General features: G+C 39.9%; 1 protein-coding gene across 3 annotated transcripts in view; it reads right to left on the bottom strand.

Annotated features, from left to right (window-relative positions):
- Positions 1-26,907, bottom strand: part of cadm2a (cell adhesion molecule 2a) — a 201,682-nt gene that overhangs the window by 45,847 nt on the left and 128,928 nt on the right. For 2 of the 3 annotated variants that reach the window (XM_069721401.1, XM_069721419.1), the window contains 2 exons: positions 18,745-18,771; positions 6,313-6,462 (listed from right to left, as the gene is read on the bottom strand). In XM_069721401.1, the coding sequence (XP_069577502.1) occupies positions 6,313-6,462; positions 18,745-18,771 (177 nt within the window). Of the gene's footprint in view, positions 1-6,312; positions 6,463-18,744; positions 18,772-26,907 lie in introns of those variants that run through there. The other variant, XM_069721410.1, reaches the window with a different exon arrangement.

Here is a 26,907-nt window from a genome sequence, read left to right as displayed (position 1 = left end):
GTTTGCAGAGCCATGTTCTCATTCTGATAATGATAAAAGAAATCCTCCTTTTTATATATCAAGTTTTATTACAAAATGTGGTTTCTTATTCCCAGCTGTGTACTCCAGAACTTTCTCCAGGAAGAGAGGAAGAATAAGCCTGCCGCTACGAGCGAGCTAATTATTCCCATTTGCCTCAGGTATTTCTCTCGACACACTGCCAGTGATAAGTGGCTCCACTAATATAACTGGATCTGTTGCTTCATTTCACAGTGTTGCCTCTTTCTTACCCTAACCTGTTTTACAGCAGAACAAACAGAGCTGACATTTGTCTGACTCGCAGGCAAGAAAAAATGACAACTATACATATCCCTGCTTTTAATTATTCTACATGTCTGCACATCTAAGTACAACGCAAACATAAGTGACAGAGGCTTTTTTTCTATTAAAAGCTAAATGTTATACTCAAACACAGACATGTGCAGAGAGGTGACAAAGAAAGAGGACACAGAATGCTCAAGGTGAAAGAAAAAGTTTGCCTGTGTCTTTCAGAGGTGATAACTGCATCTGAAACCTCTCATAAAATGCCTCCTTAATTCCTCTCCTTTATCCCACCAAGGCCTACATTCCATCTCCTTTTTCTTCTTTTTCTTCCTCTCATGTTTTATGGTCCTTGTCTTGGTGAGAGGGGACTTGTTAGGGATCTTTGGAGATTTACAGTCAAGTTTTTTTCTATCAGAGAGAACACCGTACCAATCTTCAGGCCGATATGAAAGGATGTTTCATAGAGGCACTCTTCCAGGAAGGAAAAAAAAAAAAGACAGCTGTCTCAAAAGTTTAACTTTCCTGCTCAGATTAAGTTTGGAGAAAAAGTTCTGCTATCTGTTTAATAAAAAGTCTTTCAGGCATTTCTTATTTTGTTATTTATTTTGGAAAACTTTTAAAAGCCTATCCCCTAAATTGCTCAGGCACAGATACTCTGAATGCATCAAAGCTTTCATGGTTGCATACTGGGGAGGTGGAATGCTTGACATTCCACACGCACACACATATGTGAGCACTTACAAGCAGACACACACATACACGCGCTCACACAGCCGCAAAACAGCCCGCAAATTGATTCAGACAGCTGAATATTTGACATCTGAGTACTGGAATAGTTTTATATTCAGCAGCTTTGGGGGCCTAAAAACGAGCAGTTGGCCCTTAACTGTTCACCCATAACACTAATCTTAATGTTTAAGCAGATTCAATCAATCTGTGGATGGCACATCTTAGGCAGAGATGTCCACCACAGGTATAGTCGGCACTTTGGGAATATTTCAAACAACATGAACATATTATTGCTCATACATGCATCAAAAAGCTCCAAATATTGTGATGATGTTACATGCAAAGATTTGGGCAAATTAAACATTTTGTTGAGTTTAAAAAGTAGTAAATATAACCTGTGCAGCAATCAGACATTAAAAACAAGTCTTGAACTGCATTGCATTGTGGTACTGAGTTGAAAATTACAGAGACAGTGTGACCTTTTTATGGCCAGTTTGTCTTTTCAGCATCATGAGCTGAGACCAATCTACCTCAACACCATAAATGTGCCACCAAAATTTTAAAGCAGCAATAAAGCATTTTGGAAGACTAATATCAAAACTAATTTCACTGCCAAATTGTCATACCAGTAGTTTACATGGGAAGAAAAAGAAAAAGCATACACCGGTATAAAATAATAATATTTTCTAAGTTATATGGAAAAAATATGCATTTAATTGTTAATGTAAGAGCTGTTGGTTCATACTTAAATCAGACAACTACTTAACAAGTATCCTGTTTTGTGAAAACCATTCCTCCAAATCCATCCAAGTTACATTTCGATTCCTTCAAAAAGGAGAATTTTAGATGACTGAGATAGAAAATTCATTAAAAAACAAAGGAAACAGAATGAGATCATGTAAACAAGGAGAAAATTGTCAGCTGTCCAGAAATATAGTCCTAGTGGCAACGTGAACGTGAGTCAACACTAAATAAAATTGCAATCAATATCAAAATAAAATGTACTGTTTCTTGACCTTAAGGAAATAGTCCACTGCCATGCAGTAAGGCGGGCTACTGTTTTATCCTGCAGAGCATACAGATTCTGTCAAGACACGATGACCTGCACCCAAATGTCACACTAATATGAAGAAATATGTACCGCATCTCCACTTTCTGTACAGCTGTACTGTCGCATTAGTCACATTCTGGACAAAGCTGTAATGTATTCAGCTCTACCAAATGTGTGCTGTGGGCAAATACTTTATGATGCATATAAGGACAGGTAAACCACGACACTGCCAAACTCTGAAAGGCTGGGGTGGACAGATAATTAACGAAACGAGAAAAGGATCAAGGGAGTATTGTAGGTTGAAAACAGAAATTCAACTGTGAGTGTTAAAAAAGAAATGATGTGAAAAAGGGCTAGAAAATTACAACAAATGTGTTGAATAAGTGATTTAAATGTCACACCTTAGCCAGTTCTCCCACGTCCACTACATAGGCCTGCAAATTTAGCCTGGAAAGTAATTATACATTGGCCCTTTCTAGTATGGGAATAACGAATAAATTGTAATTATGCCTCATTGCAAAATTTCTCCATCCAGGAAATAAAGCTATTATCAAGTCTTGAATTACACAAAACCAAAAGAGCAATTTGTAAAGAGATATTAGCCTCTTTTGAATCTTATAAAGGAGAATCCCTTTTGCCCACTGCTCATCTCTCTCTCACTGTCAAAGCACAGCTTAAGTCCCTCTGTGGTAAGTGATGGAAAGGACAAAATTGGCTACTTTTGGGACAATGACTTATTTGAAATTCAAACAACCCCTCACAGCCAGCACCTTTGAGAGGATGGGAGACAAGAGGAGTCGCTTTCATCCGGCTAAACGTCTTAGAGGTGAGTCTCAGCCCTGACATTAAACAACAACAGCCGTGAAACCGGCACCACTCAAAGGACCGTAATGGAGTCACTTGCTGCATTTGTCTTTGAAAAGTAATATGTTTATGCTAATGCTCCTTGGCTGACTTTAATAGAGTATGTAAGGGACACGCTTTTGTGATATGACACATGCACATGCAGGCGCAAAGGTACAGTCAACAGTCTGGTGAATTAGACAACAAACATGATAGCTTTTTGGATAGATGCCCACATATACAGAAGTCTGTAATAATCTCTGCATAAGAGGAAAATTTATATTTTCTTTTCAATTAAACTGCAAAGAATAATGTACATCGATATGTGTATTCTCTACAGAAAACTGACTTTTAAATAAAACCTATTTGTTAAGAATTGTGTTTAAGTGTAGTGAACCTGTAACCTCAAACACGATGTTGAACTTATATAAAGATGATTTCATGTATGTTGGCATAGGGGAGAAAAATATCTAACTTGTAACAGGGCAAAGTATGCAAAACGTTGGTGGGTTGGGATTGTATTTTTGAGCAGCTGTGTGCTTGCCCTAATCCACAACAGGCAGCAAGGAAAATTAATCTGAAACCTACTGTGCTCAAAGGCATTTGGCGGCTGAGACATCTCTCCTTTCTCACACTGCCAGTGGCACTTTGGAAACACTCACCATCTCAGTGCTCCCATCAGCATGTGCATCTGAATTTGCCACGTTCAGCGGGACAATCCCCCCCCCCCCCCCCCCCACACACACACACACACACACACACACACACACACACACACACACACACACACACACACACACACACACACACACACACACACACACACACACACACACACACACACACACACACACACACACACACACACACACACACAGCCAACCCAAAACGGCAAAGAAGTTCTGGGGCCTCAGTAGTATCCCTTTGCTTTCCTGATAATAAGACAGTCCTTGGCTGGTTTTTCTTTTCCAATCTCAGAGCCCTGCCCTGGAAATGCCATGAAATAGACCCCCAAGCCTGACCCCTGGTGTGATATGGAATAACCTGCAGAGAACATCAACTGTTGAATTTGATGTTCAATGCAGCTTTTTACTGCTTCTCTTTCCGAAAAAAGGCACGTAAGTGAAAATGTGAAATGTCTGAAAATGAAATGCTTTGCACTTACATGCATTCCCTTATTATATGCAAAAATACATGCACACACACACACACACACACACACACACACACACACACACACACACACACACACACACACACACACACACACACACACACACACACACACACACACACACACACACACACACACACACACACACACATATAGAGTGGGAAAACACAAATGGACAAGGAAGCCTAGTGGGGAGCGGGATAATGGAAGACGACCGTGTAAATCCCATATGTGCTTAATCCAGACACTTACAAGTGCGTATGATTCATACTCTATTACACTCAACTAATACAGCTGAGAGGTGCGCAGGGCACAATCATTTCAGCAGGCGTGAACCAACAAAATAACGTCCATGAATCCTTTTTATGGGGACTTTACTGAAGATGGTGTGAAAGGTCAGAAATAAACCCCTTGTACTTATTAGCCATTAAAACAGTGGTGACTTCCTGCCACACCCACACTTTGGGCCTGTGTGTTTGTGTGCAAGCGTGTGTTTCACTGTTTCTGTGAATGTGTGCAAAGACAACAAGGGTTTTCATTCATTTAACAGAGGGAATTTCTCTGAAGGACGATCTCTAGTATATAAACTGTTTACTATACAGAGCTTGGAGTCTTTTCAGATGACAATTATTGTGGGCTGCTTTTGTGAGGTTGATGAGGTTGTTAAAGTCCTAAACTACAAAGCACTCTCTCTTCAGTTTATATACTATACTCTATACGAGGTATTTAATCAAGACAGAATTGAAGTTACAGATACTGTATGTTCAATTTATGAAGAAAAATGACTCTAAATCAACACAGCTATGAGTTTGAGTAAACAGATTGTATCAAATAGACTTGTTTTTACATGTTGAAACATGAGTGAATCCCTCCCTTTAGTCATGTTTACAATATTGACCTTGAAAATTTCTGCTTATAAGTTGAAGTTCATATTGCTTGCCTGTCATAAAAACACTATCACTGACGTTTTTATGCTACATAAGTCCACTGTTGTTGTGCTAAAACATTCCAAGTGTGCTTCAATATTATGTGGTGTTAATTTGCAATCGTAACCCACAGCAGTACCTTGGGAAACATACACCACCAAATAGCTCACTCAAGGTACAGTCCATTGCTAATGCCTGTACCACAAAATGAAAATGGGTCTTCGAATATCTGCAATGTAATGCTCTCACACCATCAATTATACACAAGGCCATATTACGGCGCCATGCAATGTTCAGGTGACTGGGTTTGTTCTTTTAGCTAAAATTCAGTTTATAAAGCTCTGTACTGTATGCGCTAGAGGCAGTACGAGCTTCAGGACTGCAGTGAAGGGCACTTGCACAGCAGGGCAAATGGCTGACTTTGAGAGTGTGTGAGCTGCTCTGATGTTCGGATTTGATCTGAACCAGAATTATAAGCTGCAGAGTATGATCTTTTATTTCAGATATAGAGGGTAAAGAAAATATGTAAATCCCTGACAGCCATCACCAAAGCTACTAACTGACTACAGAAAGCTGCTCCTTGTACCCTCATCTTGATCTTGAAACTCCAACCAAGTTGCACTTATCCACTTCTACTTTCCAACTATCCAAATATACACAATAAACAATTCTGACACTGAAGTAAAATAGACTCGGAACAAACAAACAGAAACATTAAAGCCCTCAAAGTGTTCATGGCAGGTAATGCTCACCACTGGTTATCATGTAGGCAAAACAAGTCAGAAATAGAGCTTGCCAGTATGTGTGTTTGTCTGAGTGGGTGTCTATTTGTCTATGACTGTGGGTGTGTAAGGCTGAAGGATGTAGTAAAGTAGTAAAGAAGTAAAAAAAAAAAAAAAAAAAACAATAGCCACATACTAGCCATCTCCAGAAGAAAGGTTTTAAAGACGTTATGAAAACATGTGTGTCTGTTTTTCTGCATTGTGAAATAACTTGCTGTTAAAAAAAATAAATAAATAAAAAAAAAGGCACCGACAGGAAAACACAAACACATGAAATGTGGGACAGATGCTATGATACAACAAAGACAGCAGCTTTTTCAAGTGACAGAGACACAGGGATAGGGAGGGTTTTTAAAATATATATTTTTTGGATGTTCTCCAATCTAAAAAAGAGTGAAGAAAAAAAAAAATCCAGTTTTGTGCATTTCTCTCCCACCACAGACTTAACATAGGGAACACGGCACGTGTTGTGTGGATGGCGGCGTCTGTCGATCTCCAACTCACCTTTCTTGTCCCCAAAAAAGAGGGTCTGCTGTGCCGGGTTTGACCACTGGAGGGAGGTGTTGTCATTATACTCCACACGGCAGGTCATGTTCGCTGTCCCGCCCTCTGTCACAGTCACATTCTGAACCAGAGGATACTGACCGCTGATACCTGCAACATGACACAGAAGAGAGCCATGTAAGAGCAGATGAGGATACATCATGATAGAGAGAGAGAGAGAGAGAGAACGATACAGAGCCACAGAGTGAGACAGATGGTACATTTTTGATTGCTTGATTTGTATGGCTGCTTTGGTAATCTAATTCGCGTGATAAATTTCAATTCCTGATTATGATCATATAAAATAAAAACTATGAAGATAGACTAATGTGATGTGATTTTTATCCAGTTGGGTCATAAATATGTCCATAAAATAAAGAAAATACTTTTCTGTCACGTGAGGAGAAAATCAGCCCCTCACACTGCAGGACAAAGAGAGGCAATCTGGTTTGTGTGTTTGAAAAAAGCTTAACAACCTAATTACAAAGCAAATGTTCAGGCAGGTTGGCCAGTCACTACTGTGCACTAAATTGGAGCTTAACACTGAACACACAGGAGGCATTTAGCCTACGGTACCAACCCCGAATCCTTAGCCACACGGGGAAGACCAATTAAAAACAGTTTTCCGTGGACTTGTGTACATGTGTGGTTGTTGATGTGTGCAATGCCTGCATCCAGTGAGGGAAACAGACAAATGAACTGTGTTATATACCATATTTCTGTATGACCTCTGAGCTGAGTAGAGCTAGTTTTCAGCACCATGGATAGGTCGCTTTTGCAACTGGTTCGTGGATAGCTGCCTGCCAGTTTTCAGGACTCTGGACAGTTCACCTTGTTGCATGTGTGTTTGCGTGGGTGTTTATGTGTGTCTACGCTTTAGTACGTGTGTGTGTGTGTGTGTGTGTGTGTGTGTGTGTGTGTGTGTGTGTGTGTGTGTGTGTGTGTGTGTGTGTGTGTGTGTGTGTGTGTGTGTGTGTGTGTGTGTGTGTGTGTGTGTGTGTGTGAGGGAGGCTGAGGGAGGAAGGAAGCAGGTAAATAATAATAACCATAAATCTATCCCTGTCACCATCCCCACGGGACAGATTTTAAAGACTGTGTGAATGAAGGCTTGGGTAAGAAAGATTATTCATCCCCAGCTAACGCTCGCATCTTAAACCACCATCCCCCCAGGAAAGGATCAGGGAAAAACTGTAAGAAAAAAATACATAGGGAAAGGAGGGAAAAAAGAGGAAGAAAAGAGGAAGAAAAGAAGAAGAAATCCTTCTAAATTGGGAGCTTTTAAATGCCACCATGACCATTTCCTTGTGTTTCTCTTTGCATCTCAAAAACACTGCTAATGGATTTCCCAATTGTAAATATCTATTAATATCTGTTGTGTTCTCCTTATAGTGGTTAATCATTGCTCAGGTAGGATAAACAAACCCTTAAATAGAATTTGTCTACTGGGTTATTAGCAGGTGAGGCAAACCCCATCCCAGAGAAGCCTGTGGTGAAGGACGTGTTGAGAGGAGAGACGATGAGGGGAAGGAGGGAAGGAGAGGTAGCGAGAGGTAAGTCAAGGAGCACGGGTCATTTCCAGTGTTGATTAAGGCCTTCTGAGGTTAATCATGCGTGTGAGAGATAGAGAGGGAAGAGGAGGGAAATGGAGGAAAAATGGATCTGAGCTATGGGAGGCCAGGAATATGTTTTATTCATGAAAGTTTTGCATGAGGCATGATCTGCCAACGATTTACCATTCTCCTGCGCCTGCTCTTGCTCTCTTTATTACGTCTTCTCTTTAAATCACATACTTTTCCTCATTTTTCTCACTCACGCAGTGGGATGACATACAACCCAGTATGATACATTTATGTGCTGGCCACAAAGAGAAGTCAACCACAACAGAGAATGGTAGGACTGATGTCTTTGAGGGAGATTTAACACAACACCATTATAGTTCATCACTGTAGTTGGTGTGTCATCAAATGCAGAGGTGACAAAAAAAAACCCTCAATGACAAAACTGTAAAGATTTATCAAAATCCACTTGTACTTACTGTATTTGGACAGATACAAAAAAAACTAGCAATATTTCTTTTTTGCATTCCAATGTCCTCTCCTCTTCAGTGGCACTTGTGCCTACACACATTTACAATAGTCCGGGGATCCCTCTGTCTAAGCCCTGCATCAGTGTCTGGTGCTACACATCTAGTGGGACTGAAAGGGCCAAAGGGTCCACAATGATGGTTATATTAGAACAGTGCAGTGTACTGTGCGCCTAATTGGCCAGTGGAGTAGGTTCTTCCATTCTCCCCTCTGGCCACCCAGACCTGATTTAAATGTATCTCCTGAGGGAAGGAGGCAGCTGTTCTCTCCTGATTTCCATGTCTAAATTTAGGTCCTACCCTCCCTTCAACTCCACTCTTTCTCCTACTTTCAGTTTCTTGCTCTGTCTTTTCCAGTTCACATCTATTCCACTCAATTTCCTTCTCTCTGTTCTTCTCTCTCTCTGTCACGTTTCCTCCTCCAGCTGATCCCTGAAGGGTGGCATTTCCACTTTTTTGGTTTCTCATTTTCATATTCTCGGACTCCTGGTGCTTTCCAGTCTTTAAAGTTTATCTCGATCTCACCTCCTTTGTTTTGCTCAATTGTGCTCTACCTCTCATGGAGAGTGGGGTCAGTTTAATTGCCCTCCACCTTGACTGACATGCCAAGGCTAAGCCAGGTTAGCAATGCTCTCATCTGCATGACATTATGGACTAATGACATAATGAAATTAGCTTAGCTTTTTTTTTTTTTTTTTTTTTTTTTTTTTTTTTAGCTTGAATGGGATAATACACAATCCTGTGCAAAGGTTTTTGACGTTTAAGATGTATTGAATCTTATACATCATACATTCCCATCAGGTAGCATTGCAACATTACAGCAACCCCGAACAAACAGTCAGTCATGATGAACTATCTTCAGAGACAAGAGGAACAAAGAAGTTCTGCAACTGATGTTACGGGTCACACAGAAGCCTCACTTTACTTTTAGCGACTCAACATTTTGCCCAGTACGTACATCTCAATGTAAAAGGAACGCAGTAGAGCAGTAGAGTAATACAAGACCTGATGCAGCTGCCTCTATATAAATAGCACGAAATTATGTACTCTATAGACATGAGAGCAGAGCTCATTTCCACACCCCACACTCCACACAGGTGTTTCCCTCGATGAGATGAATCTTAAATTTTAATGGGACCACTCAAAACCCTTCACCCAAAACAAGTTGGAGTATGCAGTGGCTAATAATCAAGGCACCTCCTACCACATCAAGTTCAGCAGCCAAACATTTACTAAAACAATACAACTGTGTGGCCAGTAGAGATATTCACAGAAAACTTTCAGATACAAAAGTGTTTGCTTTCGCAAAAGCAAACAACTGGACAAATAATATTGATAAGAATATAAGAGCATCCTGGATGCTATCTGTCTGCTCTCCGACACAACCTTCCAAGCAAGAGTAGCTGAGTCTCGTAACCTTTCTTATTTAGGCATTCAAGAAGCAGAGGAAAAAGAGGGAGATGCAGGCGGACAGACGGACAGCCTGGAGCTACTGACCTTTATATCAGGACTGGAGCTCAACTGAGCTGTGGAGCAATGATGTATGGATGGGAATACAGGATTACAGAATGGATAGAGGCGGTCCACAGTTTTGATTAGCCGAGTCACCTTTTAAGCCAGTCAAACACAAATGGTAATTGCAGACGTGGGATCACATTACTGCAAATTTAAATTTAAAGGATAATTCTGTGTTTTAACAGAAGAGGTGTTATTTATGGAATGATACCCATAATTTCCATCTGTTATTAAAATACAGGTAATCTCTGAGGACTGGCAAAATGGTGATGGCAAATCAACAAGCAGGAAAGTACTCATACATTCAGAGAGGTTGTTCAGTCCAACTGGATTATCCATCACATTATCTGAAGGTTAAACCGAAGGTTAGCGCACCCAGAAGTCTCTGTGCTGGAAGGTTGGCAATGGATGTTTGCAAAGGACAGTGTGGGTCATCATTTTTCTGCTCGCCTTTGTTTTCTCCTCCACAGGTTGTTTGGCCAACCTCCAGCTTTGTTTAAAACTAGTCTAATTGTGGTTTCATTTACGTCGTAATTTTTCCATTGTTTAAGACATTTTAATATTGAGTGGGCGATCTTATTGGACTAACAATGGTCAAAACTCCCAAAATAAAAGCAAACTGGTTATAATCCAGAATTAGCTGCTAAATAATGATGCTCACTGTTATTCACTGGAATTCAGTGCACTTCAATTACTGCCTCACCTCCAAGAAGAATTTTAAATGAATACCGTGACCTTTAAATTACAAGTATGAAGATATTTCACGCATGCTGTTGGCTTTATTATAATCGTGTAATATAAAACTTTCACTTTTAAACCACATCAAGCCTAAGCCCTCATCACACAGCACTGTCTCAGTTACTCTGACACTGTAAAACAGGACCTAAAGTGACTGTTAAAAATGCATCCCACTAAGAAGATCGTGAATGAGATGCAGATGATTACATTGGACATGACAGCTTTGCCATGACCAGTTAGTGTCTATAAGGTTACACAGGTGGCTACACAGCTGGGTACACAAGGTTTTCAGACTGAGTGATTCCGACGGAGTGTGTGGCAGCAGGGTGGCCTAGTGATTGGAGAGGCGGTACAAGGTCAAGAGTTTGATCGTCTCAAGTGCTGGTGTGAATTCATCAACCAGGCATGAATCCTGTCACGGTGTCCTTCAGCAGGAAAACTCTCCAACCTGCTTAGTCATTTAGAGCATTGGCAAAATATTGGAAATAGACTTACAAAAAATACAAATGCACTGTAATTTCCGGGTAGAGAACTTTTTTTTTCCTCCACTGGGGCAGGAACCAATTTTAGACGATAATATGAAACACTAAATGTTGGTAGTAACTTCCTGGAACAGTCGCTAGCATATCAGACAAGTGCCTAATCTCTCCCTGCCCTCACGCTGGGACTCTTCCTCCCACTGTGACAATTTTCGCACAAGCTCCTTCCTTTTTCTCAAGAACATGCTGTACACACAGTGTTGTTTTGTCCTCTTTTGCAATGACCCTTTTTCACGCCTTCTATCAACATGCATCCCAAATTTATGTTGCATATCAAATGTGATTTATCAACATTTCATAACACTCTTACACCTAGCACGAAAAGTAAGCATCCAGTATTCACAATGAAATTAAATTGCATGTTCCTGTGAAAATAAGGTAAAATCATGGTGACAAAACTATATAGCCGCTTGTTAAACAAGAGTACGAGGGAAGGTTATGTAATTTATCACTTAAATCGTTTGAAATAAGAGGACAAAGTCAAATCTAAAGTAATATTTTAATGTGTAGACTGGTTTTTATACTGATTTACTGCAGCCAAAAATGCACGATGTGAAAAGCTACCATTCATATTTCTGCATATATACATTTGCCTCTGAAAAACTAAGACAGGCTTTATGAATATACTATTTTAATATCCAGTTGGAATTTTCACCAATCTATGATCTTTAAACTTACTGTTATAGGGTTGATATTTCTATAATAGATGGCGCATGCTGCAATTAACCAACAACTAAAAATCAAGGCATACACATGATGTAATGCATGAATGTGTAATATATTCCAACACCATGCTGGTAGAATTTGGAAATAATTATGAAATATTTTTTTATGTGTAGTTATCGGTAATAAACTGGACTTTCGATTTGAGATATTTTTTTTTATAAATAACATTATTGTTATGCAAATTACCATAAATTGGGTTCCACTCTGGTTCTTCTAACTGAAGTGATTAAACATTCTATTTTTCTGCTTGCAAATGAACTGTATGTTAATTTTTGTACGAGCATTTGTCTGTCTGTGTGTGTGTGTGTGTGTGTGTGTGTGTGTGTGTGTGTGTGTGTGTGTGTGTGCACATTTCCAATCTAAACTTGCACTTTTGACAGTGATAAGATTCCTGCTGTGAGCAAATTGAATGCAACCCCTACAGAGGGTGGAGCTACCTTTGTATTCAGCGCTGGCGTACAACCACCTCAGGACAGTCATTTTTGATCTGCAGATATGAAATTAATTATCCAGCACCAGAGAGGCTGGCTATGGCAGTGCTGTTGTCATTTACATACAGTAATTAGACTGGGCAGCTGTTGGTGCTGCCACCACAAACTTGACATCCAACTCAGCCCTTGGAGTCAGATCAACAAAATATCACCTTCTTCTCCGTGGTGCTGTTAGGTGTTGTGTAAGTGTGTGGTGACAGAGGAAGGACAGTTTGATAGGAATCATGAACAGTCAGACATAAGATTGCAGTTTTTTTGGCTTACTTTTGAGGGGGAGAATATTTTCAGTAGCATCTGGGGTGTGAACGGTGTTAACAGATGTTGCTAAGGTAGTGACAAATATCCAGGAGGACTTTCTCCTGTGATAGCGCCATTCTGTGTATGCAAAGCACTACAAGAAACAAACATGTCAGATCACACAGCAGGTTCTCTTTCAGCAGTGGGAGGCACCCTCCCACTGCTGAACTTTTGCGCAACTTTGCTTTTCAGGAGCCAGTCCTATATATCATAATTTATAAGAAAAACACACACACTAATTTAAAAATGGTGGCCAGACATGCTTCCAGACATATCATTTGCCCAGTATTCCTGCCCTTGATTCAGCCACATCAATTTAAAGGGCAGAGATATAAACCTCTGCCCATTCTCTGTGTGTAAGCCGCCTGAGTTCAAGCTTGCCCAGTCCAGAATGGCCACGGATCTCACTATCCTTTCTGAGCCAAGGTCAGACATCTCATGGTTTTATGATGGAGGTAAACCTGGCCTTCATAAATACTTCATACACTGCTTCCATCCAGCTGGTAAAAGCAAGCAAAAGAGGCTAAGCGCAAAGGATAGAAGTACATATTTTGGCAGATAAGTGAAAGCAAGAACGGAGAGAACAAAGAAAACAACCGAGGCAGGTGCAGAAACAAAAGAACAGTATCTCAAATGTTTCCTTGTAACAATAAAGGACCTGTTTCCCACATGGCTGAAATGTTCTCTGGAATGTTAAGCAGACATGTTGGGTTGCAGGCATTTATGCTGCCCTGATTTATGCACAGAATGTAAGCATACATAAGTGCATCTCTCTGTGTGCATGTGTTTTCCACTTTATACCGTACATACTTGTGTATGTGCTGTATGTAAGTGTGGATAGTGTGAGTGGGTTGTGTTTTACAAATGATAATAGCTGGCTGAAAGCGAGCAGGGCCATCTACACTCAATGTTATTTTCAGTTTGACCGTTTTAGAAATAGAAAGATCCCAGCTGCATGTATTCGATTTTTAGCACTACAAGGATGCAGAAGGCAACGATTTGGCTTACTTACAGCATATCTAGTCTCAAATGTTCCACACCATTCCCTCTTTAAATAAAAGGCCAAGCAATATCAGCAGTCATCCATACACTTGCTGGCTGGGTAGGTTCCGTAAATTAAATGTCATAAAAGCTTTAAGTCAGGGAAATCAGATTCATTATTGTTTTCTCAAACTGATGTGGAGAAAAATGCGCTTGACTTCGTCTTCTTTTTTATCACAGGAAGGAATTCATTTATTATGCTTTCTTACATGGTTGATCGCAGGCTAGGGTGGCATTCATGAGGGAAATCAGACTAATCACTGCTGCCACCAAAAATTCCCAAATTCCCCAAATCAACATGACACTGTGATTTTATAATGTGGAGCGATGTGTTGACAGATACTGTTCATTTAAGAGTGATCTGGGGAAATGCCAACCCCCAGGGGCAGAAAATGCTAGTCTTAAAAACAGCTCTTATCATTTGGCTCATGTCAGACTTAACTTTGCTGCAATGCTCTTTTACCGCAACTCTCAGTCAGGGCTCACAATGGCAGGGTTGACGCTGTTGATCTCCTCTTAGTCAGAGCTAAGCTCTGACTGCTCCAACATAAGTTGAGGAAACAGTTAGAACTAAAAGTGTGGACTGCATATTTTAAATGACATGTAATCTGTTTATACTCCTTTTTCTACTACAACTTCCAGAGAACGTGGTTAAAAATACATTTGTTTTATTCAGTAGAAAAAGTTAATCCGTAAAATACCACAGATTTGAAGCAGAGGTTTTCAAACTGTGAGAGACGTGAGGCAAAGATACTGCATGAGGTGAAAGAACAAAGACATTTCCACAGGGAAACAGTTCTACGGGCAACGAGAAGTTAGGTATTGTAGCTTAGGCCTTTGAGATGGCCTACTCACAGCTTCAGCCAAAAACCGTGGTTGTGACACACAAATGGCACATTGATCCTCAACAATAACAGTCTCAGAGTCTTAACTCAGTCAAATCTTAACACACAAACAGAATACACATATATTCAGGCTATCTTTGACGTCCAAACCAAATAAATGTCCATAAATCCTCTTTGAAATCACAAAAAAAGACGTTCCTCAAAGCTCCAGCACTTGCCTGAGAATCCTCAGTGTCAAATCAATCCAGTGACACTTGTCTGTACAGTCATGGGTAGGTTGAAAACAGAAACTGCTGTTGACTTCACAAACCTTTACCTTTTAGCAAACGTTAACAAATGTAGGCTAAAAAAAAAAAAAAATCAGGGCTCAATTTGTGGCCTGCAGCAGAATTCACTGAACTCAAAGCATACTTCCTGTTGATATCACCCCAGCATTATTGGAGCTGTTGTTGAAAACTTTAAGCATGGTATCCCCCAAACAGAAGGGAATAGTGGTGACAAAATCTTCTTATGCAGCCCTTTTTGTGTTACACAAAACAAAAACATCATGACCACCTGCCTAAAGTGCTGTTGGTCCTCCATGCGCCATCAAAATAGCTCCAACCTGCTGACTCTAAAAGTGCAATGCTCAATTTGGTAGCAAGATGTTAGCGCCAAGAAGGATCCAATTCTTATAATAAAAAGAGTCATTTTGCAGGATTTGTAACATGCAGAAAAATGTATTCACTGTTTTGCAGCAGACCATTTTCCAATCATTGAATGAATGCCTTACGGGCCGCTGCACATCACGTGATGAAGTTGTACTTTTGCAGTTCGGCCACTGTGGTAAAATTGCTGCACAGGTACACTGAGAGGGGGAATTAGGAAAACTGGGTGAAACAGGTTACAATGGTGCACGTAGGCAACTAATAGTAAACACTGCAATAAACACATTAAGCTCCAAATAGATTTTTTTATTAGCTAAAATTAAATCATTCTTTGCGTAATAATAGTTGCTCAACATACAGTAATTAAAGTGACTACAAAACATTTTTGTGCTGAAAATGTGCCTTTGGTCACTCAAATGCAGGATAACTCCATAGGGATAGCCTTCATTGTCCTCAAGCATGAGTCTTAAGAATCCAACATTACAATGAGACTATGAGAACTGACGGTCACCTACAATCTAATATACCCCAGACATTGACATTTGCTGAAATAATCAACGTCATTGCCTTCATCAGTAAGTGGCCATAATTCTTTGGCTCATCTGTGTGTGGTATCAAGAACTTTACCAGTGACACACTTGTGCAACACTGCAATGATTCTTAATTTTGTAACATGCTTCGACTAGAATTGAGCACATGTTCAAAGACACAGGTTAAATGTACCAATAAACTGTATGTTTTGTGCACATATATTCGCAGGTGCTACCTATGTGTTGCATTTTTCCTTTTCAAACTCATTTTCAGCCCTTGACAGTGACACCTTTTTCTAAGAATAACCCTGATTTGATCTTCTACCTGTTAAAAAAAAAAAAAAAAAAAAAGAGAAACATTTCACTTTTTGATTAGTCCCTGGTTCTGTATACAGTAATTGGCTCCACTAAATATACACTTACAGAAAAATAAAGGCACCCCTTTACCAGACACTCAATGCTTCAGTCACCCACATACTGATGAACCGATGCTTTGAGGTGAACTCAGCCTTTATCCGCCCACTGATCAGCATGAATCTTATCTGGCTTGTTATATTTTCCTACTGATAGCCTCATTATAAGGGTAAGAGAGGCAGGACGGAGACATGTGCTTGACTCTGATCTACACATCTTCTGTTCCCCTATTAAGAGTGCAATGGATTTCCTATACTGTCACAGTAAGATAGAAAAGGATGACAGTCAGGACAGGGTAGCCTTTAAAGTGAGCAGGGAATCGACGGTGAAGGAGACAGAGATGTTACAGTCAAACACATGCAGCTGGTTGTTGATCAGGAAAGAGGTGGTTTAAATATGATTACGAATTCAGGACTGAAAAGAGGGACTGGGATTGACATGAGAAATATACCAAATCTATCATACAACATGCAAACTTATAACAAGAAATATAGCTGCGAGCGGCAGTTAACGGGTTTAAGCCTTTCTGCGCTCAACAGAAGAAAGCACCTCATATAGCTCAAATTAAAGCTTCAGGAACAGAGCTGGTCGAACGTAAACATATATCAAGATTTTACACATTTTTTGACTGAATATAATTTGTCACCATCTGCCCAACTGTAATCACTAGTGTAGTGCCCGTTTGGCAGTATAATAACCTGCCTTGTGGTATTGTGGTATAACTTTCATCTTTATGTAATTTTATAATTTAATGGAGATGGAGATGGAGAGTGGTGTATATCAGGCCGAAAGGGGACAATGGCAGGTAGAATAAATTGATGAACCTGTGTACTTTGCCTCTGGCCGTCAACTTTACGAACTTGTCATAGCTCTTCTGTGGATTTAGGCAGTACATATTTTTTTCCATCCATCCATTATCTACACCTACTTTATCCTGAACAGGGTCACGGGGTGGGGGTGGTGGGGTGGGGTGGTGGGGTGTGGAGCCAATCCCAGCTCACTTTGGGCGAAGGCAGGGTACACCCTGGACAGTTCGCCAGTCCATCACAGGGCCAACACAGAGACAGACGGAAACAAAGACCATTTTTCGCTCTCAGTCACACTTAAGGGCAATTTGTAGAATCACCAATTAACCTGAGGTGCATGTTTTTGGACACTGGGAAGAAGCCGGAGTACCCGGATAGAACCCACGCAGATACAGGGAGAACATGCAAACTCCGCACAGAAAGGCCCAAACCCGGATTTGAATTCGGGACCTTTTCGCTGTGAGGTGACAATACTAACCACTGCACCACTGTGCCCCTCAAAATAATATTCAAATATTTTTTTCTATTTATGTAATTCCAGACTGACTCCATGATGTGGAGATCAGGGCTCTGTGGGAACCATCTGTCACAGGATTCCTTGTTCATCTTTTTGCTGAAGATAGTTCTTCCTGGTTCTGGCTGAAATTTCACATGGTTGATTTGAATGAATTTAGAACCAACCTACCTCTCTCTTATCTAATCATTTAAAATGCTCATGTAAAACTACTTATATTTCAAAATTTGGCTCAGATTGTGATTTTTTGTGAAACACACTAATAAACACTTCATTAAATCCATCAAAAATTAAAAAGACTGCATTCTGCCACATATTCTTTAATATAATTTAATTTCCTCATATGCCCCCCTGGCTGACACCAATCCTCTCATCTGATAACATCTCTTCTCAGGAAGTGACTATAATCACTGTCTGTAATCATTAGCCAAAAATAGTGACTAAACAGAAGGAGATTATAATCTTGTTTGACTCAATTTTATGTTTTTCAGAGACATATTTAGTGACGTACACAGAAAGAAATCAGATTATCTCCCCTCAAATAAACACTGGTCCTCCTGTCTGCCTCTCCATTATCTCTACCTGTCCTCGCTGCCATCTCGCAGACATCCTGAATGATGGAAACGATCTTGATCTTTGTAATTTACTGCCACCTTTTCACTACCTAGCAATGGTCAAACAATTACATACTTGTTTATTATTCTCCTGACCTTGGACTGTCCTTTTCAGTGCTTATGAGCTTCAATAATTTACTAGCTAATCTAAATCTATAATGACCCTACAGTAAGGAGAGCGGGAGAATAAATCATGATTCCAGGCCAACCATCTTTTCCACTGAGCCATATTTTCCACTGTTTGGGTAGTTACAAGTCAGCTAATAATGCTTTATTGTAAATTTGTGTACTAAAACCCTCTAAAAATCCCATTAAAGTTGACTTGAAAGCTGAAATTAAAATAAAAAATACAATGTGACTCTTGAAAACTTGCCTTCCACAAATTACCATATGACTGTTCAGGAAATAGGAGAGCACAAAAGCAAGAGAATGTGAGCAAGTAACTAAAACATCAGTCAGTTACTTTTTAAATAAAAAAGTAAATTATCCTGACTGACGGTATTTTGTAAGGTTGAGTTGGAGGCACAGCAGGGAAAGCAGCAGCAGCAGTAGCAGCAGCAGCAGCAGCAGTAGCAGCAGCAGCCACAACTCACCTCGAACTTTGCCTTTTGAAGCCATCACTGGAGTCCCCAAGTACACAAGAGGGGTTGGATGAAAAGCAAGAAAGGCAGAAGTCAGAAAAGAGAGAGGAAAAGAAGAAAGACAGAAGACAGAGCAACTGATTAGATAACTGTAGGAAGAACAGTGTGTCTGTATCAGTCGCATAATATGCAGAAACAGCATAGTCTTTATCTTGAATGTCAGTCACAAGGGCTCAACCCCCTCATTCCAGCTTGAATGAGAATGTCCTGATTTAGCTCATCAGCAGATTGAGACCTTACAGTGAGGCACCTTGTAATTAGTCGTGTCACATCATCTGGATCATGCAAGGAAGCTAGTTGCTTTCTAATGAGCTTGCAGGACCCATAAGGATACAAGCATACTGTACATATTATGTTGTTGATTAGTGTTGCTGTGCTTCATTTGATTTCTGGGGGAAATTACAGAAAATTTTACATCTGATTATCTTGTTTTTATTTGATGCCGATCTGGCTTCTGTTTCATGAAGGCATAAAGGATGTAATGAGTTGTATGTGTGTGTGTGCATGCATGAATGCACACACTGCTGCACCATCATATTACGTTGTGATTAGCAGCACTGTAATCAGTGAATAGAAGCACAGGCAGGACTGTTGTCTAGCAGAAAATATGCCATGATATGGGAGTATTCAACAAGCAGTTTGGTGGAAATCAGACAAGCCAGAGAAAGCCACGTATAAAAACAAAGGGAGCCACAACACAGAGGACCTAACCAACACAAGAGCATCACCTCTGTGACATCCTGCCCGTAAAAACACAGAGGAGAGCCAAATAAACAACACAGATCATCTATTAGTGTGCGTGTGTGTGTCTGTGTATTTGCATGTGTATCCCGAGGGAATGACTCATATGCTTCACACACACTGCTTTGCCAAATTGATGGATCTATTGGAATGCCTCCAGTGAGCCTGAAAACATGTACAGCTCTAAGAGACAGTGCCTGAAAAAGAATGAGCGAGGGAGAACAAAGAGAATCTCACTGCAGGTGCCGAGTCTGCAGGTAATAAAAATTACTGTGGTTTCTTTTCGATTAGATTTATAAACCGCTCTCCCTGTAAACAATAGAATTTTCACGTAGGGTTTTAAATTCACTGTCAGCGAGGGAGAAAAAAGTAATCCTGAAAGCAGGCTCGAAGATACAAACCAGCTGCGAGACAGTACTGACCACTTTTTGGATTCTCCCAAAGATTTGATTTTGTTTATATTTGAGTGCTATTAAATACAATCTTTTAGGGGCAGACAAAAATGGTTATGTCTTGTTATTTCAAAACTTTCTAAGGTGCAAGATAGAGTGAAAGAGAACATCATATCATTTCATGTGATTGATAGTGAATCTTTCAGCATCACAGTATTATCAGTGGCATAAAACATGAGGCAAATAAAAGTGGAATAAAAAGCTAAAATAATCCTATCGAAGAAAAGTTATTGTAAGCACAACAAATCATATTGTTCCTCTCTTACGGATGGACACAAATACACACACACACAGACATCCAGTGGAAATTTCACACCTTGCTGCATGTGTCACTGGTCAAGAGGGAGAGAGCCCAACAGAGAAACAGGGCAGTGACTGTCACATCTCTACTGACGCTGCCTTCTCAATGAGACTGATGGCTTTGTGAAATATTCCCTTAGCAAAGTCTGACCTCGCTCTATCCCAGCCTTTCATCCCTGCTGTCAAGGTATGAGTTCCCTGTCACAACCGTGGCTCTGTGATCTCTCAGAGTCTAAAACCCGTGAAAAAAAAGAAAAAAGAAATACATGTCCTGGAGACAAAAGATGGAAAAAGAAACAACAACAAAAAAAACATATAGGTTTTTACACCTCTTCGCTCATAACAACAGCTGAATAAATATACGGCTGAGGAAGAGCGAGACAAGCACTGGAGAAAAGAAAAGAAAATGGTGGGAGTCTTATTCACTAGTCTCGTTGCACTTTCATCTCAGAGTATTACAGTTACCAGGCAACCAACACAACACTTCTGTAAGTCAAGCTGAAACTCCATAAAACACTTTTCATTCTACTCGCTCATTCCCCCCACTTTACCGTGCAGTGAGCAGAGTATTCCCAGTTGATTACACAATGGCCAACTCTGGCACGCTCTCACTCCTTAGTACTGACTGGACAGGATACAGTAAAGATAATAAGAAAGTAACACCTCAAGGGGATAAAATTACGCTATTTGTGTATGCTGTATAACCATGCATTTTAAACCAACATTCTCTTAGGTTTCTCCTTTTCCATTGTCTCATGTCCAGAAGATCCAACATTTTTTTCACAGAATTACAATATTTCCTTATTTATTTATTCCAATAACTATATTTGGTGGATCAAACTGGGGCTACAACAGCAGTGAAAATTAGACTAATTTGGAAGTTTTATGCCCCACCGGTGTCACTTCAGCTTGAAATTAATTTCATGGTAGTTAATAATAGTGTCTAGTAAATGTGTGATCTGTCCTTCAGAATGAAAATAGTCTGCCTTACAGAAACTATAAATTTAAAAGGTTCAGTTAGATTTAGGAAGATCGATTAGCAAAAATATAATCATGATTATGTCATAATTATGTTTTCATTGGTGTATATATACACCTGAAAATCAGAATTGTTGCGTTTTTGTTATAGGAAGGAGCTCTTGTCTACATCGGGAGCAGATGATTTTCCAAAGATCGCACCATGTTGCACCGCCGTGCTTCTACAGTAGCCCAGAAGGAACCAACCAAACACTGGCTGTAAGGAGGGACTTTAAATTTTTTTGCGAGCTTCGCTGCCACCGTACATTCTCTTTTCACATGCTTGGAAGGAGAGGTTGGGGGGGAGGGGTGTTCAATTAGTTGCAATCCGCAACCTCACTGCTAGATGCCACTAAATCCGGCACACTGCTCCTTTAAGTACAGTGTCGCGCATCTTGAATACATGTTTCACACTATAACATCCCAAATACCTGGTGAGGATTAATTGTGGTATGAACACAAAGATGCACCACTTTTTCCAAGTATTACCTAAAACAGGCCTGAAGCTATTGGTCTAAGTACTGTGTAAACACCCACACAGTGACAAGTGAGTGACTTCACTGGTGACACAGAAAAGCACAGAGTTGCAAGCAGGTTGTTCTCCGTCTCTGTAACCATCAGCAGGGAGCCGTCATAAATAAACTGTGTGATAGTTCATACAGGCACCACATACTGTGACACACACGCGCGCGCGCGCACGCACGCACACACACACGCACACACACACACACACACACACACACACACACACACACACACACACACACACACACACACACACACACACACATATGTACCAGTGATCACAGTACTCCCTTAGGGTATAAGTCTCCAGGGAGGACATGTGTTCTATTGCAACATCCTTCCTGTTTTCCTCATCTTTTCCTCCTCCAATTCTTCTTCCTTCAACTTATGCTCATTCAGGAGTTTGTCTCACCTCCCTATTTTGTATTCACTCTACCTCCTTATTAACCCTTTCCTGTCCTGTATCCTGCACTCCCCCTTCTGCATTTCTTACCCCCTCAGGCTACCTTTTTCACAGTGGCAGATATATTCAGAGTTTGACGTGCAGTGAAAAGCCTATGGAGATCGATGTGTGCAGCGTGGCTCTCTGAGCTGTCACATGGCATGATGGAGAGTTTAGCTTATCTTTCGCACAGCAGCAGCTGTTTTGTCGTATGTCTGGTGTACTCCAGGCCCTTGGAATCTAACCAATATTCCACCGGTGAGCAGATTGCTGCAAAACCTTAACACACTCTTTGTCACCTTATGACTTATGATGGAACCATTAATCGACTCATACCCATGCAAGCATTAAAAACATTGAGAAAAATATCCACTGTAACACATATTTATAGCCGTCCTTTATAACCCTGTGATTTATTTTACCGGGAATCATCAGAATGAAAAAACCTCAGAATAAAAACAAGTAAATGTATTTAAATCTTATTTGATTTAGCACAGCATTAGCTAAGGGCTGCAATTCATCTCATGGTAATAAAGGTAATAAAGGAGATGGTAAAGTGTTAATATATGGAATTAAGCTTACTTAACTCAGTTTATTGCCACCATACTGCCTGCTTTATTAGATCTGTCTACCACACCCTTGTTTTTTCACATTTCGGGGCGACACACATCTGTTTGTTTTGTTTTTTAATCTAGCATTTGATTTCCTCTCCTTAACACAATTACACCTGCATACCCTGTCTGCGGTTAAATCATCTGCTCCTAAACTGAACGCCCATAACACACACACACACAGACAAACACGTGGACACATGCACAGAGGCACACATGTCGATGACACGTTCATGACACTTGTTTAATTTTTTACTAAAGATGGTCTACAGCAGTGTTTATGGTTTGAGAGGGAACACCTCCCAGATTTTGGGAATGGCACCAGGCAATCTGGCACCAAGAGTTTCTTTTTAGCTGCCTATGTTGTGTTCAACAGCACAGTGATCAACTCTTGTATGTACAGTTGAGGTTGATAATCAGTCATTAAAAAAAAAAAATCAATTTGGTAACATATTAATGTAAGTACAAGCCAGCAAAAAAAAAAAAAAAAAAAAATGACCCTGATTTAATTTAATTTAAGGAAAATCAAGACAATGCAATACGTCTGCTGTGTTATAGTAACCATGTGGCCATGGTCTGGGACAATATGCAAACATAATGACGCAAAGGATCCAAAACTTATTGCTGATGGTCAGTGGCCTCCAGCTAAACACACAGGTGTTATTTGTGACAGTAATTGCAGCAAAATGTGAGTGCAGTTGAAGGAAGTGAGACAAGACGCTGAGTGAAGCAGCACAATGTTGGCCTCCCTTAATAAACTTGTGCTTTTATCTAATCAGACCATCTGTTAGTTTTTGTGATTATATAGCTTTAGTAGCTAATTTACATTAATGAATAGACAAATAGTCACCTACCTAAATGGTTCAAAAAACAAAAACAAAGCAGACAAAAAAGCAAAATTAAAAAAACAACAATAACCCACTGATACCAAGACAAATGGGCAGAAAGTACATGAAGAGAGACAATAAAATATTTATTTTCTGCCACATTTGCTCTGTGCCCCTTGGTAATCAAGAAATACCTCTAAATATAACACATTCAGTAGATATTCATCTTACTTTCCGTTCATTTGCTCTATATCCTTTCAGGTCAAACCTTTTACACATCGTGCAATACAGTATCGCTGGAAACTGCTTTTAAAGTAATATATATTTTACAACGTATCTTATATTGCTTTGAACAAACATTGTTTATTCAAAAAACTATCCTGATGTTTCTTATGGATGAACACAGCACATTTGAGATTCTCTGATACTTCAGTGTTTTTGAAGTGAAGGTGATGGAAAATGAACAGTCAATATTTATAAAAAATAAATAAATAAATGGAAAATGCCTTAACTTAAATTTTTGGAACGTCTCAATTTGAAACAAGTTTGTGAGATAAAAGCTGCTCTTATATCAGTTCTTCATAACTGAAGCAATACTGATTTAAACAAAGTTTAGCAGAGAAATAAAATACACAAAGCCATCTGCTTTCACCTTAATTCTTATGTCAGTCTTGGCTATAGTTCCCAAATTGAGAGCAATAAAATGATCAAAGAAATGCCTTGTATTAAGTGCATGTACTGTGATCCCAATCTGCAGTTAGTATATTAGGAGGAGGGCTCAGTGACAGTGGCCTGGTGGTTTTAATGTCAGGACATTTTGGTTTGCAGCTCCTCTGTCACTTGACTTCACAGTTGTTCTAGAAGAAAGGTCAGAGCACGCAGCTACACAAAAACAACACACTACTCACAACAACTGCACATATTCTTGGGCTTTCACAGGCACACACACAGTACAAAACAAAACATGTAATTTAAAAAAAATGCACTGACCTACCTTACAGGTTTTATTCACAGACTGCACACCCACATGGCCATATATCATGTCCTCCCTCAAGACCTCATCAGAAACAACTGACAACTGCAGGGTGCACTGCACAGAAACCTGTACTTGTCTTTTCCCCCGTTTGGACTAGTTTGATATATCATGTTAATTAACTGGGACAGTGCTAGACAAATAGTGAGCTTGGAACTCTCAGGTTTTATCCGGAAGGATCACAGTTCTGAGATATTAAACATCAAAGATTTGACATCCCAGATTGCAAAAAATACGCTTTTTAAAAAATATTTAACCAGCCGCTTGCTTTCAAACCTGTGACCTTTGAAGCACAGCTAAAATCACACGGTGTATTTTGTGCACCACGTCAGTCATACCTGACGCCTGTCAGTCATAACTAATCATTATTTCTGTGACTTTGACATTACTTACTAAATGATCACAGACATGTAAATGGTTTCAAAAGAAAAAAAAACTTGTATGCATAGTAGAGGACTATAAGTACAGATGTACATATATAGTGTTAAGTATTTATTGTAACAAAGGACATCTGCCTCACTCGCATTTGGAATGTTGATCGTTTACCATGCAATTATTCTTGTGACTAAAATTAACAGTATTATCTATTGTGATTGTGCTCTATGCATTTCTGTTTGCCAGAAAGGTAAATGTTCAAACATGTCTAAGCTTATGTTAAATGCTGGTCTGCAGGATAGCCATTTAGAGCTGTGTGTTACAGCTACCCCTGTTGACTGGAAGGTACTGTATATCTGCAGTAGCAGCGATCTTTACTAGATAGCCTCTGCTACCTAATAAAAACACAAAGCCACGAGTTTGTCTCATGTTACAAGAACAAGCCTGACACACAACCATATGCTCTCTATACAAAATAAATAAAAAGGGGAATCAACATGAGTTACGACCCTTGGGACTATTTAGTATTCTGCATGTTTTCATCCAGAGATAATATTTATTTATTTTGCTTTTCGATTTGACTCTTGATGAATTCTCAATGAGTATGTTCTTGTCAAAAATCTGAAAAGAACACATCTCATTAATCCTTCTAAAACACCCTCTGGACAGTAACTATCACAGATATCTTGAAACCACTCTTACCATGTTATTTTTTATTAATCATATTACAGTGAATAGTGTTAAACAGAGGCAAATTAAAAATGATTAGAGCAAAGGAGACAAGATTAAAAAGTGTAGGTTTGACTAAGGTCATCTCATAAAAACTGCCCTTTGACTGCAGTGGGTATGCACATGCGTGCGCACGCGCGCACACACAAGCACACACGCGCGCATGCACGCACAAACAAACGGTCCATAAACTTTTGCCATTTAAAGCCTTAAAGAAATTCCCTCTGGACTCAAGAAGCACATTTCAATTTTCACAAAACACCCGAGGGTTATCGAAATCATGAATCTTACCAACAAGAGAAGTCAAACACATATTGCTGTAGGATGATGGACACACCTGAATGCATACACATGTGCTCGCATACACACACAACGCACAGTCAAACAGGTACTGCCATTGGATGATGGACAGTCCAGGTACAGCCTATAACTCAGCCGGTGCTCTTTGTTTCCTCTGCTTCTTCAAATTAATAGTTTAGAAGGTGAGGTTATATTGTGATCGATGCCTTGGGGGTAACAAATGACTTCCTCCAGACAAAGCTTTGAAGTGGATGTGTAGGCTTGGTCGCCAACCTGTAATCTTCAGCCATTTGTCAGAGGGTGAAGGGACAAGAGATTTCCAAGGAAAACTTCCAGATAATACAAGCTTCATTTTTTACTCCAGGCAGAGATCAAATCCCCAGGATAAGGAGTTGTGTGAAAGTAGCCTAATGCCTTATTCAGCATCAGGTGCTCTCTTTAACTCAAACATTTGGATTGTCCTATATTTCGAAAGGGATTTTCTATTTTGTAGCTTTATCCTTACTATTAGAGATCGTGTTGAGGAGGGGAGCTTTTATCCTCAGTGGAGAGGAACACATAGCGTCTGGAAAATGCCTCCTCCCCTTGAAAGTGAGACTTTGATCAAAAATGTGTCATAGCATTTTGCTCCAGCTGAATTATTCAAAGGTCAGTGAACAAAGGCATGTTTGTGCTGTGTTGCCTTACAAAGGGTAGAATGATGGTAAATTGGCAAAGTGTTCGCTGTGTCTCTGTAGGGAGCTGACCGGTGAGCCTCACCCTC

Source organism: Brachyistius frenatus, unplaced genomic scaffold (assembly GCF_029030835.1).
Source record: "Brachyistius frenatus isolate BFR_SWC_R1_liver_20210118 unplaced genomic scaffold, ASM2903083v1 Contig_5, whole genome shotgun sequence".
NCBI lineage: Eukaryota > Metazoa > Chordata > Actinopteri > Embiotocidae > Brachyistius > Brachyistius frenatus.
The sequence above is the reverse complement of the archived record's forward strand: the minus strand, read 5'-3'. Positions and strand labels throughout refer to the sequence as shown.